This window comes from Mustela nigripes, chromosome 10, assembly GCF_022355385.1.
Source record: "Mustela nigripes isolate SB6536 chromosome 10, MUSNIG.SB6536, whole genome shotgun sequence".
Lineage (NCBI taxonomy): Eukaryota > Metazoa > Chordata > Mammalia > Carnivora > Mustelidae > Mustela > Mustela nigripes.
Window position 1 is genome coordinate 61,361,150 of NC_081566.1, and position 17,259 is coordinate 61,378,408.

At 53.4% G+C, this 17,259-nt stretch overlaps 1 protein-coding gene across 3 annotated transcripts in view; it reads left to right on the forward strand.

The window, feature by feature from the left end:
- Positions 1-9,079: 9,079 nt before the first annotated feature.
- OLFML2B (olfactomedin like 2B) overlaps positions 9,080-17,259 on the forward strand; it is a 34,177-nt gene continuing 25,997 nt past the window's right edge. For all 3 annotated transcript variants that reach the window (XM_059413439.1, XM_059413440.1, XM_059413441.1), the window contains exons 1-3: positions 9,080-9,463; positions 12,003-12,266; positions 14,017-14,124. In XM_059413439.1, the coding sequence (XP_059269422.1) occupies positions 9,287-9,463; positions 12,003-12,266; positions 14,017-14,124 (549 nt within the window). In that variant the 5' untranslated portion in view covers positions 9,080-9,286. The remainder of the gene's footprint in view (positions 9,464-12,002; positions 12,267-14,016; positions 14,125-17,259) is intronic.

The following is a 17,259-nucleotide window of genomic DNA, read 5'->3' on the forward strand; positions in this document are numbered from 1 at the left end:
CCGACCCAGAGTGAGCTGCTGGGAGGTCTAGAGCTGGGACCTGCGGCCCGGGCCAGGAGGCATGCTCGCACGGACTGACCCACTGCTGCCCAGACCCGCCAGCCTCTCCTGCCAGCAAGCTCTGGGGCAGCACCGAGTCGAGTCCCATCTCTCCTCTCCCACCTGCCTTCAAGGGGCATGTGTTGGCTGCACAACCACCATGGTATAATTTGAGGGCAGCCTGATGCACAGGCGTTGAGGAAAATGCACCGAGGGTCTATCCCGCTCGGATAACAAATCAAGCTGCTTGGACAGAGGAGTCCAGAATGTTTGGGCTGCAAGAGGCCACCCTGGAAATCATGGAGTCCGACCACTTCTCTCTCGGCAAATGGGCAAAACTGAGGCCCGGGACTTGCTAGAGAGGCCACAGCAGGAGTAGCAGCATTGGGACTGAGTGCCACTTCTCCCGATGGGACTGCTCACTGCCACAGCCAATTGCTTTCCCTTAGATGTGTCCCTTGGCCTGCACGTGGCCAGAGAGCCTTGAGAATTCCAGAAGGAGAGGTTTCTTGTGGGTGAGAAGCTGAAGTCGGGTTTTAAAGGTTAAATGTTGGAGGATGTGTGTTGCTTGTGATGAATGGCGGGACCTTGGAGACAGACCTGAGATGGAAGCCACCTCACTACTCACTAGTCGTGCGCTCTTGTTCTTGGGCAGGTCAGGCGATCTCCCGACCTCCCATCCCTGCCTTGCCCCCCCCGGAGGTAACACTGCCCACAGCGCAGGATGGTTGTGAGGACGACATGAGATTTTTGCACCTGGCCATCGTCGGTGCTCCAACCATCCTGAACCCTGGGGGGACACACGTTTATACCGCATGGTCTGCCTGGAGTTATGCAAAGGCAGCCTGGCGCTGGACACGTGATTCTAGGTCCAAAGGAAGTGACGCTCACACACTGAAAATCTCTTGTGAAGCAATAAAAAACATGAACGGTTTGGAAGCCACACTTAGCACTGAGAGGACAGCTCTGAGGGGCTTTCTTCTTGTAAGAAGAATGGGAGGTGGAGCGCCTGGGGGCTCAGTCAGTTAAGCATCTGCCTTTGGCTCAGGTCATGATCCTGGGGTCCTGGGATTGAGTCCCTCATCAGACTCCCTGCTCAGCAGGGCGTCTGTTTCTTCCTCTCCCACTCCCCCTGCTTGTGCTGCTTGTGCTCTCTCTGTCAAATAAATAAATCTTTGAAGAAGAAGGAGGAGGAGGAAGAGGAGGAGAATGGGAGGGAAGCAGGGTGCTATCAACGGGATGGAGAATGACCAGGAATGATGGATGGAGGAGGGGTAGGGAAGCTTCAGGGTTAATTGAAACAAGCTTGAATTGGGGTTTCTTCTTTTCTTTTCTTTTTGAGAGAGAGAGGAAAAAAAAAAAAAAAAAAAAAAACGTGAGCAGGGTTGGGGCAGAGGGAGAAGGAGAAAGAATTTCAAGCAGACTCTACACTCAGCACAGAGCCCAATGTGGGGCTCAATTCCATGACCCTGATATCATGACCTGAGCTGAAGTCAGGAGTCAGATGCTTAACTGACTGAGCCGCCCAGGCACCCCAAATTAGGTTTTCACATGGAAGAAAGCAATTTTTAGAGGAAGTAGAAGAAAATTGAAACTCCGCGGTGATGCTGCTCTGTCCCAGCTGCATCACTGCTATCTTAGGTGTCTCTCCTTGGATGGGAGGGTTGGCTCTCAGAGCACAAAGCTGGGTTTCCTCCTGCCTGGAGTGAGGCGTCCCTTGGGTTTTTTCACAGGACTCCGCATTAGGCCAGAGATGCCTGTGACTGCCTTGCTCTGCTCACTTCCTAGTTCTGGGCTCTGCTCTAGGTCCCCTGCACAAAGCCCTCCCGGACCCACCTACACCCTCCCCCCAGCCCCATCCAAGGGCAGCTGCAGCCTCCAGATGTACCCGGGCCACCCTGCCAACAGCGGCGAGGGGGCTGGCCGTTGCCTCCAGGGCTCCATGTCCAAGGACACCACAGGAATTGCTCAAGTGTAAGAAAGTTACCTGTTTAAACCTTAGTCCCTGAAACAAAGCAAGACCCCCAAAAGGGAAAACTTGCTTACCGAAGTCACTATCACCAGATGGGAGGAGCAGAGATTCAAAAATTATAATTTCTCAGGTAACGAAATTGAGGCAGAGAGTTTCTACGAAATTCACATGGTGACCCAGAAAGGGGAACGGTCATCTCCCAACATTTAATACACGATGACCATGTGCTCAGTCAGTCAACATTTAAAATGCTCCTGTGTGTGAGTGCGGCAAGCAATGGGTCAGGCATTTTTGTATGTAACTCTAATCTCCACAACAACCTAGTGATGTTCAAAAAGTAAGGTTTAGAAGAGATAAAGCTTGCCCAGGGTCACCCACCGGATAGGTGGTAGAATTAGTATGAACCCAGGTCTGTGCTTCTGCAACCCCTACAAAGCTCAGGCTAGAATCACCTATCCTGTTCCCAAGTAAAGCTTCACCTTTGGATCTGTGTCTGAGTTTCCTCTTGATACTGAATCGGAGACCTTTATTAAGGCACCTGGGATCTTTACATTCCTCGTGATTTTTAGCATTGGAATTGGGGGGTGAGTTCATTCCTGTAAGGGTAAAGAAAGAAATGTTGCTGAGCACAGAGAAAATGGAGGATGGTGTCTAGATGACTCTCAAGTCGGAAGGAAGAGACCATAGAAGGGAAAGGACTTGCCCTAGGTCACTCGTAAGTATGAAAAGGCCAAATTTCATAGCCCATCTGTCTGACCCCAAAGCCCAGACTCCCCATGGCCCCAGGCTGCCTGATGAGGCTAGAATTAAATGCTCTTCATGCACCCTAGAGAAGGGAAGGAAGCGTCCTGAAGAGTACAGGAATGGACGGACCATTTTCAGTGGCTATCCTACCACAAGAAGTATCTACAACGAGCTCAGAGCCACAGGCGACCATTTAACCTGGTGCCCGGGGTGGGGAGAAGTCCCATCTGGACTCGTTTCATGCCAAGCTAGAAAAGATACCTCCTGGGGATGTGGGCACACAGAAAAGTTGCCAAGGATATTCTTAGATACTAATTTGGATTCTCTCTTTCTCTTTCTTTGAGGCAGGATAATTTGGATTGTCTCTTATAAGGAGATATTTTTGCTTTTCTATAAGATGATGAATTTACATTAAATAAGTGATTCTTTGGAGGTCAAGGGGAGACAGAGAGAGAGCCAGACAGCCATGGGCAAGAGTGAAATGGATACACTTTGACTTGTCCGGTCCTCCCAGGGACTTGCTCCTCTTTCCACTTTGTTTCTACAAAGTGACCTGCCCCCCTCCACACTCACCTTCTGTGATTAGCTCAGGGTTATGCACCTGATTCATGGTGGGTGAGACCCCCTTCCTTGGGCATCTGGCGTTGGCTCCGAGGAGGAGAACGTCTTACCCTCTCTTCAAATACCTGTGGCCTGGACACCTTCTGTCCATCATATGGACCCTAGTGACACCGAAGCCTTGGGTTCTGTGAGATACCCCTAGACCCTTATAATCAGTCTCCTTCCCCACCCCGTCCTTCTCTTTGTTACTTACAACTGAGGATTTTTATCAACATCCCCACCCTTCTGCACCCTCATACCCAGAGTCACCCAGGCACCCGAAGCAGAACTGTTACAGCGACATCAGGTGTCTGTGCGAGGCAGCACAGGCGCGTGAATGCTCGGAGAAGGCGCACTATAGCACAGCACCTCGTCCGTGGCAGAACTGCTCTGTTCGTGAGCCTGGAGAGGTGTGGGGGGGGGGGGCACGGGGAAAGGGGAGACAGAGAGGAAGGCAGGGGATATCATGGTGGGCAGGAAGCCAGGGGCTGCTTCAGTGTTCCTGACTTGTCCCTATTGGGGGACCTGTCCCTAATAAGGGGGCTCCCTATTCTCCATCCACGGGGACTCTGATGGGAACGGTAATTCCTGGCGCTGGGCCATGGAGCAGCGCTGGGAAATCCTGTGGGCAGGCAAAGAGCCTTTGTCCATCCATCCCTCTCTGGGTCATCACAAGTCACAGAAGACAGGGGTGCTCCCCTCCGAGTCAGAGCAATGACCCATCAAGCACAGGCCCCGGGGAGGTCTGCAGACAGAGACCGGTGCCTACTGCTGTCCTGTCTGCCTTCTCCTCTTCACCCCTCGGCCGTTCATCTCAGGGACAACAGCCCATTCATCTCAGGGACGACGGCCCTCTCCTCCTGACCCGAACCCTCTCATGGCTTCTCACTGCCTACAAGACACACTCCCATCTCTCCTGCAGTGAAGAAAAACATTTTTCTTTCCTAAAATCTCTTAAGACAGAAAAAGCTCTTTTGTGTGCTTGCTGGGGATCGCACATTTATAACCTTCAGAACAGGGGCTCCCCAAGGCCAAGGTCTTGTCTTCTTCGCCTTCGTGTGTCCCACAGGCCTGCAGAGCACCTGCCTCCTAACCCATGTTCCATAATGAGTTAAATGGAGTGAACGAAGAGAGAAACTGCCGAAGATCAAAGTCAAAATAAGAAGCGGAGCAGGCAGCAAAGCAGGGCGAATGGGGAAAAAAGGCTTCATTTTCAGCCGAGCATTCCATCATTCCTTCCCAGCATTTTATGGCAGTTGCCTGGCAAGGCTCCCACGCCGCAGCGAGCCAGGGAGGGGGGCGGCAGAATGACGTTGCCCGTGGGAGTTCGCCTCGCTCTTTGATGCTGTGGCCGTGGGGCAGGTGCATTGGGTAAATTACTCACTGAGGTGGCGGGTCATTTACAGCCGCCCCAGCTTCACCTGGCAGAGGAAGCCTCGGTCTTCCACGGGCGGGCGATTCATAGCAAAGCCGAGAGCCTCCCAGATAAACTGGAAAACAGATACTCTTGCCAGAAGCAAACTCGGCTGGGGAGGCCTGGTGGATGCAGCGGCGGGGGAACCCCAACCCTTCACCTGACTGGAAAAGGTCCTGGGGCTCAGGCAGCTCAAGGGGCATGTTCCAGGCTTTCTAAGACCCTGTCCTCTGAACATTTGGAGGGGAAGCGTGTCCATCTTTGAGCCTGCCTTCTCACTTGCAGAAGGGGGTGACAGACAATAGCCACCTCCGGGGTATCTTGAACATTGAATCATGCCTGGTGCCTGGTGAACAGTCTGTAGAGAGTAGCCCTCATACATTGTCTCAAGGCCTCAGTGACTTCATCTGTTAAACGGGGAGAGCAATACCTATTTTGCACTAATATGCTAAGGTTCAAGGATGCAAGGAACTTTTTGTTTCAACAGCTTGGAGGTTCTAAAGCCACATCAAGCTCTCCACGGGATCTTTAAATCAGGCGAGCAGTCCGGCAGGTGCGAGGAGTGCCATGGGCAGCGTACCTCAGTTTCTGAAAGGCAGGCGATAAAAGTCTCTCGAGAAACGTTTATAGACATGCTGAAGACATGGGGTGCTGGGCGCCGACGCCTCTGACTGCCTGAACGAGCACACACTGAAAGCGTTAATACTTTTCCTATTCTGGGCTTAGCTCTCTAGAACCTAGCCCTGTTGGAATGAATATGACTTATTAAAATTAATGATTAGAATTAAGACAGAAACCATGCTTACTTAATTCGGAAAACTTGGACAAGGGCAAAAGCGGCAAGATTTCAACAGGATGAGAAGATGGGCTGAAAGTATCATAATAATCAGAGGGAAAAAATGTAAAAGCCTGTACTTGGATTTAAAAACAAGAAAAAGAGGAAGACTATAGCTGGAAAGCACAGGATGGAGGAAACCAGCTTAAATTCATATTTTTTTTAAAAAGGAAAAAACTACATTAAAAAAATAAATTAATGTGAATCATTGGTGCAGTGTAACTGCCAAAAAAGCAAAGTCAATCTTGGGCTACATTAATAAAATAACAGTGGTTGGAAAAAGAGAAAAAATGGTTTCAATATGCCCTAACATCTACTCAAAACTGGGGCCTCTCTAGAGAAAAAATAACCAGAAAAATGGTAGATTTGAAAGACCATGTGGTCTGAGAAATAGGTGAGTAAAATAGAGACAGAAGGTGACCGTGGGTGTAATAAGCTCAAAAAAAGAGATTTAATTTTTTAAAAGATTTTATTTATGCATTTGACAGAGAGAAAGAGAGAGAGTGTGTGTGTGTGTGTCCAAGCTGGGACAGTGGCAGGCAGAGGGATGGGGGAAGCAGACTCCCCACTGAGCATGAAGCCCAACAAGAGACTCCATGCCAGGATCCTGAGATCATGACCTGGGCTGAAGGCAGACATTTAACTGACTGAGCCACCCGGCACCCAGAGAAAGAGGGGATTGAGAAGGTACTTGGTTTCTATCTTTAAGTGAAAGAAAAACTCTCTTGCTGGAAAGGTCTTAGACATGTTCTGGGTAGGACCATAGGACTGAGCTTTAAATATTATATATATATATTTGTTGTTGTTATTTATTTGAGAGAGAGAGAGCATGAGCAGGAGGAAGGGGCAGAGGCAAGGGGAGAAGCAGGCTCCCCGATGAGCAGGGAGACCAATGCAGGGCTCTATCCCATGACCTTGGGATCATGATCTGAGCTGGAGGCAGAAGCTTAATGAACTGAGCCACCCAGGTGCTCTAGGACTGAGCTTTAAAACAAAACTTTAAAACAAATCTTTAAAAGGAGATTTATTTCAGTTCTATAGGAGAAGGGCTTCATGGTCGTGGTCATGGTGCCACGGCTCCAGGCACCATGGCCACCATCAAACACAGGAAGTGGGGGCACCAGAAAGCTCCTCTCTCTTATTTGTTTCCTTTATCAGGAGGCAAACTATCTTTTCTAGACTCTGCAGATTTATTTTATTCTATTGGCCAGAACTGAGTCACATGGCCACCCCTAGCTGCCAGTGACTTCTCTCCGAGAGACTGGAGACTTGGAACGTCCGGTAGAAGAGAACAGCAAAGGGGTAAGCTAGGCTGGCTTCGACCACTTATGATGGAGTAAAAAAGCCAATACCCTAAGAATAGTAGATGGGGAAAATGGAAAGAGCTTGGGCCCTTGATGACATCACTGAGCTGCTGAACTAAATTTAAAACAGCCAACTTCCAGTCTTCTTAGAGTGAGAGAAAAATAAATTCACATTTGATTAAGCCATTGCTGAGTTTCTGTTCCTTGCAGTCAAGTGCACACTGGTGGATACAAAGATGGTCTTTATGAAAGTAACTGGGATATATCCAGCCAGACCACGTGTAGCTCCCATTCATCCAACCAGTTTGCTGGAGCATCTTCTTGGTTCCAGGCATGGGCTAACCTCTGGAAATGTAACAGCGACCAGAACCAGACAAAAGCGCAGCCCTCGCTGACTGTTACATTCTAGTGGAGAAGACAGGTACGGCTGAAGCCACCTACCAAGGAGAAGAAAGACGGAATTCCCATAAAAAGGGTACAAGGTACCATGGCAGCATGCGGCAGGGGAATCGTCCTGGAGTCCGGGAGGGCTTCCCTGACACGAGCCGGCCAGTCCGAGATCTGAACAAACCACTCTCAGGCTGCTGTCTCTGCCTGCAGTGGCCTCTCTCTATTGCCTGCCTGCTGTTGTTGGCCTACCATCTGCTCTGTTGAAGCCTTCCCGCAGTCCCAGATCCTCCACCCTCAGCCTCCCACGCAGTCCTGACCTTCCCGCTGGAAGGGACCCCTGCCTCCTCCAACGCTGTTGGGAAATGCTCTCACCTCAACTTAAAATTTGAGCCCATCCCACTCCTGGAAAACAGGGACGGGCTTATCTTCCCGAGAAGAGCAACCTCGCTCGTTTTCTTGCACTTAGCCAACATTCGACACTTACTTCAACTGAATTTGGAAAAGTATATTTTATAGCTTTTTACTCCCATCTAGTTTCAGAAACGATTTGATAGTTGCCATCGAGTACTTTGCAGATGTATGTATGTGTTTGTGTGAGAGATGTTTCCACCAACCCAGACATCCAGAACCTTGGATTTTTGTTCAAGAACTCAGATTTAAAAAAAAAAAAAAAAAAACTATTAAAGCATATTAATAAAGACTATCATTATACGTGAGTCCATGACCATCGTTCCCACGAGCTGAACTCGGCTTAGTTTATCACTGATTATTACAACGCTCATGCCTTAATGTGAGAGGCAAGGAGTTCGTATCTCCCCAGATTTATAACACTTTTCCCATCTTTGAAGGGGTCTGGCTCTGTTCGGTATTGTCTGCGTGACAGTTGTCCCGGAAGGCACAGTGCCTTTCCTCGGATCCACACTTTATTAATCTCTACAGTAGGTACATAAAAGGGACACAGACTAAGGGACACGGTAACATAATCGCACACCACTGAAAGAGGACGCCCTCTCGGGGATCATCTAGCGACCCGTCCCGAAGCAGGAAGACAGTAAGAGCTGGTCTCTGGGACAGTCACGGATTCTCGGGCAGAAGCTGCGCCCACGCGGACCCGCAGAGCCTCAGAGCCTCCCAGCCGCGCTCCTCGTGCGGAAGAGTCACAGCGGTCGGGACACACTCGGGCAGGGAGTTCGCCGGCCGTCCTCTGGGGGGAGGTATGGCCAGACGCAGCCGCGGCGGCCGGCCCGCGAGCCGCCGGTGGCGCTAAGTTCAAAGCGGCCGAGCGGAGCCCGGGAAAGGGGCGGCGGAGAGCCGGGCTCCTTCTCCCCCGGGGGCAATAAAAGGAGCGCGCCGAGGAGAGGGGCGCGGGCCCGCAGCGAGCGCCCGGTGCCCGCCTCCAACTCAGCGGGCGCGCGGCTCCCGCCGGACCCGCACAGGGAACCCCCAGCGCGGGGGCGAAGTTCGCGGGGGGAAGGGGTGCGCGGAGGCCACGGGGGGAACGAGCTGGACCCGGCCCGGCAGGCCGCCCGCACAATGGAGGCCCCGCCCCTGCCCCGCCCCTCCTCCTCCCTCGCCCCTTCCCTCCCTCCCTCCCTCGCTCGTTCCCTCCCTCCCTCCGCGCCGCCCCGCCCCCGCCCCCCAGCGCCGCGCGCGCCCGGCCCCCCGCCTGCCACCTGAGCCCTCGCGCGGACGCCGCGCTCGCTCCCGGGGCCACCGCCCCCGCCCCCCTGCACCGCCCCCCGCCCCGGGCCGCGCCCCCGCCCCGCGCCCGGCTCTCGGCCGGGGCCGCACAGTCGCGGCGGCTCGCGCCGGGGAGGACATGAGCCGGGGCCCGGGGGCGCACCCTCCCGCCGCGCTCAGCCGCGCCCAGCGTCCGCAGACGCCCTGAGCCGCCACTCCCGGGCCGCGCCGCCCTCGCGCCTCAGTGCCGGCCCGCAGCCCCAGCCCGCCGCTCTCCCACGGGCGCAGCCCCTCTGCCCGCGTCCCTCATGGCCAAGCCTCTGCTGCTGGTCGTCTGCGGCGCTCTGGTGGCGGCCGGGGTCCAGTGGGGGCCCAGCGCGCCCCCCGCCGGGACGAGCGAGCCCCCGGACGCGCCGACGGTGGCGCCCACGGAGGACGAGACGCTGCAGAACGAGGCGGACAACCAGGAGAACGTGTTGTCGCAGGTAGTCTGCGGGCCCTGGCCACCCCGCGCCCCAGGCCCCGGGCCGCTGCGCCCTGATTCCGGAGGCGATTCCTCAGCGGAGGGACGGGGTCCTCCTCCTGGCGTCATGGGGTCTTTCAAGGTTACCGAATCGGGAGAAAGGAGAGAAGGAAGGCAAGACTCCACACAGCTCCTTGAAAAGGAGGGTTAAAAAAAAAAAAAAAAAAAAAAAAGGATTCTAACCCAAACCTCTAGTTCCAGGGCTGTGAAAGCGTGGTGGTCTCTTGCCTGTGTGGCTCTTCGTGGGAAAGGGGACGTGACAGCAGGCGGGCGTGTGGGCCGGGAGGCAGACGGCTCTCCCCCGGGGTGGCACTTGACAGCCCAGAGTGGGACGCACACCAGGAAGGAGGGGGTGAAGACAGAACAGCGGCAGGTGTGATGCCCCCCGGTGGCCCCGCACAGGGGGTACCAGGACAAGAGCCAGCATATTGGAGAGGCAGGGGGAAATGCAGATCTGCTCTCCTCTGGTGGATAATCGGTGGGGGGTGAGTGACAGACAGCTGATTGTGTCGGGCTTTGTGAAGTGTCCCTTTGCAAAGTGCTGGGTTTGACCCAACTTCAAACACCCTGGTTTGTGTTCTATTAGCAAGGGACCGGTGGAGCAGTAAGACTTGGAATGGCAGGAGTGCTGGGTTGGGTAGGGCCGGGTCTCCTGACCGTCTGCAGCCCAGGTGCCTGCAAGGGACAGCTCTCTCGACCTGCACGCGCTCCAGAGCTGGATACAGTGTGGTGGGTGTTGCCATCACCCTAAGGATGGGGCTGGCCGAGGGAGGGGGTCTGTTGTGCTGCCTGCATCTTGCTAAGTCCTTGGGCTGGGTGTTGTCTCCTTTCCGGAGGAAGATCTCTTCACAGTGATGTTATCAAACGCTCGTGTTGCCCTCACCCTTTTCCTTCAGAAGTTACACTGCTTGATGCCGCATAGCCCGATAGCCTCACACTGGCTCCTAAATCGAAAGGACATAAAAATCTGTCACAGCGGGGCTCTGGAGGACCCTGCATGAAAGTGTTCCTGAAACCCGAGTCTAGGAGAGGAAGGAATCCACCCAAGGTCCCAGAGTGGGCTTTGCAGGAATCCAGGCAGAGTTTCAGCGAGCAGACAGCCACAATTTACTGTCTGTCAGCCCATAAAGAGCAGCCGCTTCGGTCACCCTGCGCGGTGACTCCTGCTCTGATCCATTCTGTATTTGACAACAGCTCTAAAACAAATATTAGTGTTAGAAGAAACCCAGCCTTTGCAAGAAAAACATTACAAGCCTTCTTCCCCTAGACGGCATCCCAGGAACATTCCCACCCCAGCAAGGGCTCTGCCTGCCTGCCAGGGTCCTTAGTCAAAAGAAGGGAACCCTTTTCTGTGCCTGGAAAGGGAGAGCTCCGCGGCTCTGTGGCTGGGGAGCTGGGGAGGAGCCTTTTCCCCCAGAAAGCCTGCTTCCATGGTGTGCTTTCCTGCCTGGGGAGGCTGGCAGGGGCGAGAGCTCAGAAGGAAATGTTTAGCATTGTAGAAGCAGCAAGTGCTGCCAGGTTGCTGTCCTGGCTGTGGCCTAGGGCTTGGGTTCAGAAGCTGTTCTAGGAGTGAAAGGAATCCTTAGGCTGAGTAGACCTTACCGAGTTCTGGGCCTGTCTCTTTTCTCCCAGGTCTCTTTTTGAAACCGAAACTATCCTTCAGGGACGCCTGGGAGGCTCAGTCGGTGAAGCATCTGCCTTTGGCTCGGGTCATGATCCCAGGGTCCCGGGATCGAGTCCTGCAATGGACTCTCTGCCCAGTGGGGAGCCTGCTTTTCCCTCTGCCTGCTGTTCTCCCTGCTTGTACGGTTTCTCTTTCTGTCTCTGGCAAATAAACTTAAAAAAATCATTAAAAAAGAAAAAAGAAAGCATCCTTCGAAGGTCAGATCAAGTACCACTTCTCTGGCACTCGGCTGGGGCCTCTCCGGCCAGTTTGAGCCCGGCTGTACTGCACCACATCAGGACACTGGCCTCTCTCTGTTTGGCATGGCTGTGATCTGTGTGGGTGTTGCACCGCGAGCTCCTGCGAGTGGGCTCTCTGGCCCGTCCACTTCCCTCTCTTAGCCCCCGGCACCGTCCCGAGTGGGCACCCTATGAGTGGTCCGTGAGGGATGAGGCTAGAGGCAAAGCAGCCTTCAAACCGGCGCCTCAGCCCTGCCATCCTCTCTTCCGTCCTGTCCTTTCCTTTTTAAACCTCAACCTGGGCTCTAGCGAAGGCAAGGGCTCATCTGTTTTTCCCTTGAAATGATGAAAGCCTAAGGCCCCCTGAGAAATGCACAGCTTTCCAAGACAAATGAAGACAGCTGAACTCCTAAGCGCCTTCAAGGAAATTTCAGTGTCAGCAAATCGTGTTCCGATGACCTCTTCTCCCGACTGTTCGGAGTCGTCTGAGGTCTCCGGCTAGTGCAGGATGTTCGACACAATGAAGGCAGACCCTTCCTGGGAGCCGAGCCGATACCTCTGTTTGCACACTCAACCCCTTCCTCTGTCTCTGTGTCTAGTTGCTAGGAGACTATGACAAGGTCAAGGCTGTGTCTGAGGGCTCCGACTGTCAGTGCAAGTGTGTGGTGAGACCCCTGGGCCGAGATGCCTGCCAGAGGGTCAATGAGGGAACCTCCAGGAAGGACGACTTCTACACCGTGGAAACCATCACCTCAGGCTCGTCCTGCAAGTGTGCGTGTGTGGCACCGCCATCGGCCCTCAACCCCTGCGAGGGAGACTTCAGGCTCCAGAAGCTGCGGGCAGCGGACAGCCGGGACTTGAAGGTAGGACCAGGGCGGTGCGATGCCACGAGTGGGAGGGTGCCCTAAGGCCTTTGGGTAAATGGGACCTGGCTCAGCCTGTTAAAGGTCATGTCCCAGCATCTAGCGTGCTGAGTGCGTGTCCGAGGCCGGTCATCTGGCAAGCCGGCCATCCACAATCCCGATATCTGAAGGGGATGCTGAGAGCAAAGTGTGCCGGCCTCTCCCTGTGGAGCCAGGGAGGCTGGGCCTGGGAGCAGCTGCTGTGCCCAGGGGCCAAAAGAACTCCATGTTCTTCTCCGTGAGAGTTATTGCCACGACTTGCTGTCGGCCCAGAATGCACCCCAGAGGCTAGAGACATAGGAGCGAGCCTGGTAGTCCTCAGCACCAGGGCCGGGGTGAGCCAGGGCAGCAGAAGCCTGGGGCCTGCCATAGGTCGGGATCAAATGGAGACCCGGGTCCCCAGGGTGGGGAAGCTCAGGCCTGCCTGAGGCCACTGCACGGCTGGGCAGAGAGCTTGGCCCGATCTTCACAGTGTGGGCTAGCCGCCTGCAGACAGGCCAACTTGGGTACAGATCTTGGCTTTGCCACTGACTGTGATCCTACTCACGGCGCCTCAGTCACTTGCCTGACCTCCGTCTCCTTGCACAGAAAGTGGGGACTACAGCATCTCCCTTGCGGGGGAGCTGAGATGGCATACCTTAGCAGAATGCCTGATACACAGTCAGAGTCAGGAGCCACTGGTCTCGCTCGTGGATGACCACGCAGAGGGCCACCATGGAGCCTGGTACCTGCCACACACCCTATGACCAGTGGTCATGGATTCCCTTCAAGCAGAGTGGGGTTCCGCAGCAGGTGCTTTAACATCCCGTCCCGGAACTCAGCTGGCCTCACAGAGCTGCAGCCCTGCCTGTAACTACTTTTGGGACTGCCCTGTTATGGGATTGTCTGGGCCCTGAGAGTTTCTGGAACAATCATCTATTAGGAGTCAGAAGACCTTCACAGATTCCATCCTGTGGCTCTCCCCCACGATCGAGCTGCCTTCCTCTGGTGGGAACCACGAGTGTCTCGTACATGGAATTCTTCACCCAGTAGCAAGGCCGGGAGACAAGTGTGTCCGGCAGGCCCTTCGGGGACTGGTCCTTGGCTGGCCGGCTCAGCTTAGGCATCTCTCATCGGCCCCTTTGCCTGCACTCGGCGTGCCCTGGATGCCCCCAGAGCCTCAGCCGCCATCCTCCCAGGCCGCCGGCAGAAAGGCTGGTGCATCTGACAGCTCTTGCCACCTCGGAGAAGGGTCACTGGGCCTCCGTTACCCCAGGGTCAGGTTAGCTTTCAGTGCTGAGGGAAAATCGCTGGTAGGTTCTAGGCCTTCGGGAGACGATGAAGGCAAGTGTTCCAGAAGCACAGAAGAAGTTCCTAAGCCCTGTTGTTGAGTATTTGGTTCGCTTGCTGTGGGCCAGGTGCTGTGCTGGGTAGCTTGGGGAGACTCCTTTGAGCTGAGAGAATAGGAGGTCTGGACAGTTTGGCGAAGGTTTTGGTGACCAACAGCTCTCTGTTGTTCACTTGTCCTTACAGGATTCTTCCATTTGTCTCATCCGTGTGTTCTAGTTGTCAGACTGTCTCCCACCCCTGCTCCTGTGCCCCCCACACACAAACGCTAGTTTCCAAGGCCACCTCCCTGTGGAGCCTCCAGCGTGGAGGTCCGACAGGAAGCATCTCGTCCCGGGTCTGTCGCACCCCAGCCTTTGACTAACCCCCCACTCCTGTTTCCTAGCTTTCCACCATCATAGACATGCTGGAGGGAGCTTTCTATGGCCTGGATCTCCTGAAGCTGCATTCCGTCACTACCAAACTGGTGGGGCGGGTAGATAAACTGGAGGAGGTAAGGTTTTGGCTATGCTTTTTTTCTTTTTAGCTTTTATTTCTTTATTTCAGAGAGAGAGCGTGGGCGGGGGGAGGGACAGAGGGAGAGACAGAATCCTCAAGCAGACTCCATGCTGAGGGCAGAACCCAACACGGGGCTCGATCCCAAGACCCTGGGATCATGATGTGAGCCGAAATCAAGTGTTGGAAGCTCTGCCGACTGAGCCACCCAGACCACCCTGCTGTATCTTTGTCTGATCAGGTCCAAAAGTTTGTATCAAACTCCCCACAGTAGTTTTTCAGAAAGCAGGTATCCTGACCAGACTTAACCCATCTTCTTCTTGGAAAGACAAAATAGTAAAAAGCTCACCCCAAATCATGCCAAACTGTTGATGACAAAGAGGATCTGTGACATATAAATGTAAATATCTTTTTTTTATAGACAAGAGCCATACACCCAACATATTTCTGTTTTTACCTTGACTTCCAGGAAACTCAGAGCTAAATGAAATCTCAGAGTACAGTAAGCATCTTACTTCCGGTTTTGAGGTGGTAGCATCTCCCTTCTGGGAGTAGGGTTGTTCATCTCTTCTTCTGGTTTTGTTTCATTATTTCAACTGTCCTGCCGTCCGTCTCCCTACGTGCGTGTGCGTGTGTGTGTGTGTGTGTGTTTGCGTAGATCCATCTCAAATCCGCTTTAGAGAAAGAAGACGTAAAAATGATTACTAATAAATAACATTCCCCACTGGAAAGCTTTCCGGCTCCTCTCCCGCTGGAAGGACGGACCGGTGGTGTAATTCTCCCAGACAGACATCACGTGGTTCCGACGGGGCTCCCGGGACGTGCATGGCTGGCTCCACGGTTTTCAGCAGGCGGTGCGGGGGGTCTGGTGTGAATAGAAGTCATTCACACAATAATAATGTTGATGCCGTTTTGTTGCTGTCCTGCTTCAAAACAGAGATAAGTCATTTGGTCACCAGGAAGGGAATGACGACCACGCAGCCTCCTTGGTTGGGAGCTTACGGGTATGTGTCGTCTACTGGTGCCCCGTTCTTCAACTGATACTTGAAACAGTGACTCAAAAAATTAGGTCTGTTTAAATTTTAGACTGCGACTGTCAGCACTCCCCTTACGCTTCAGAAAATGTTCCCGGAAAGTGAACACCACTTCCTTGTCCACCTGTCCTTGGGCCCGACTCCCGCAGTGCTTTGATGAGTGCTTTCTGAACGTGGCTGTCAGCTCTGGGAGGGTTGGTGGGTCCACAGTCACTTGAGTTCCCAGGTCTGGCGAGAAGGGTCAGGGCCGTGGAACCCGAGCTTTCTGGACAGTTTGAAGTGGCCAATAGGACCACGTCAGCCCACTCTTCCTGAGGGGCCTTTGCAAGAGAATTAGGCCTAATCTTCACTCTCTCTTTAACTTCGACGGGTGGAGTGAGGAGTTTGGGAACGGTCAGCACCATCCTGCTACCAAAGGCCTTCATCCAGGCCCGGGATTAGTTCTCCCATTTACAACTACTTTCTGGTTCCTTCAGATGGGTTCAGAAGGGATCAAGCCTGGATCCAAGTTGACCTTGGAAATTGGGAAGTTCTTTTTCCCTTGGCCCCCAGAGCCATGCAAATGTGAGATGCTCCCTTTAAAAGGGGGTTAACATTTTATAGGGAAAGGGCTGACAGCCACCTCTGCTGCTTTCACTGGACCTTGGCAGCCACTTGGTTTTCATTCTGTCTCAAGAGCACAGACCGGGAAAGAAGGCTCCTGGGTAGAGCACAGTGCTCAGGAGGCCACAGTCAGGTGCTCAGCCTCCGAGGGCTCTGCTCAACTCCATAGTCAGGCAGCGAGCCTTTCCTGCTGACAGAGGGTAGGCCTGCATGTAGTGGGCAAATCTGGTGCAGTGACACTGCCCCGGGAGGATGGTGTCCTCTGTGTAGGCACAAAGTAACTGGGTTTTTGCCAAAACCAATCTGAGGTGTATCGATCAGAGCGATCTCTTTTTCCAAAACCATGGTATGTCGAGTAGCAAAAACTGGCCCTTTATATTAACATCAACAGCCCTGTATACTCCCACAGCAGTTAAGGCTTTGAACCATCCCATAGACACTGAGCGCTTTTGCTGCCGCAAGCTGGGTAGGATGTGAGTGAGGCCTGTGGTAGGTTCTAGGGAAGTGGAGGCAGCAGCTCAGGCCTTCTGGCTCCTGGGCCAAGGCTCTTTCTAATCAACTCTGTAAGCTGCTTTGAGTCCTTGCTCTCTGCCCCGGGATGCATCAGTTTTTCCTAAGCAGAGCTTCAAGCAACAGCTCTTCCAAGGGCATTTTTAGGCTGAGCTGTGGCTGCGGCCTGTGAAGTCCTGTTGAACAAGATTAAAGTGGAACAAGAGGTTCCCCCAAACAGACTGTCCAGGGCTACCAGGCGCAGTGGTGTGGCCGATGGCACAGATGGGGCCAGGCTCCGGGCCCGCAGAACAGAGCACTGTCTCCTTGTGTGACATTCAGCCTCTGTCTCCTGGCTCAGGCTGGCGGACTCGGTCTGCAGTCTGCAGTCACTGGAAAGGCACAGTGTTGGGTAAATGGAAAAACCAGTCCTCCAGCCGGGCTCTGCAGGAGGAACGGACGTGAAATTCCGCTTCTGGTCTTTGGATATTCTGGAATCCCAAGGGGGGTGCTTTGGAGGTCAGACCAGACAAAGGGGTCAGATTGGAGGGGCATTTTGCCCAGAATAGGATCAGTGCTTGGCAGTAGAAGCGGGCACACGTGTGAACACCACCCCCCACCCCCCATGTGTATGTAGAAATGGAAATTCCATTTGCAGACGAAAGAGGAAGGAAGGAGAGAGAAACAGAATCTAAATGGCTTGAGTCTTGCCTTTTGGTAAAATCAGCTCTAAGAGCTCTGGTTAGTGGGGAGGTCTTGGTTAAGCTTTTGTTTTAACTTAAGGATTATTTTCCTTAATTACTTTCCTTTTATGTGTGTGTTATTTACACACATAAAAAAGAACATAAGCAACAAATGTACAACTTAATTATTACAAAACAAATACCCATGTAACTATCACCCAGCTCAGGAAAGCTCAGCACCCCCCACACGCCTCCCCTCCCCCAAAGGAACCTCTATCCTGACTTTTATGTTAATCATCTTCTTTGCTTGTTTTTTTTTTTTTT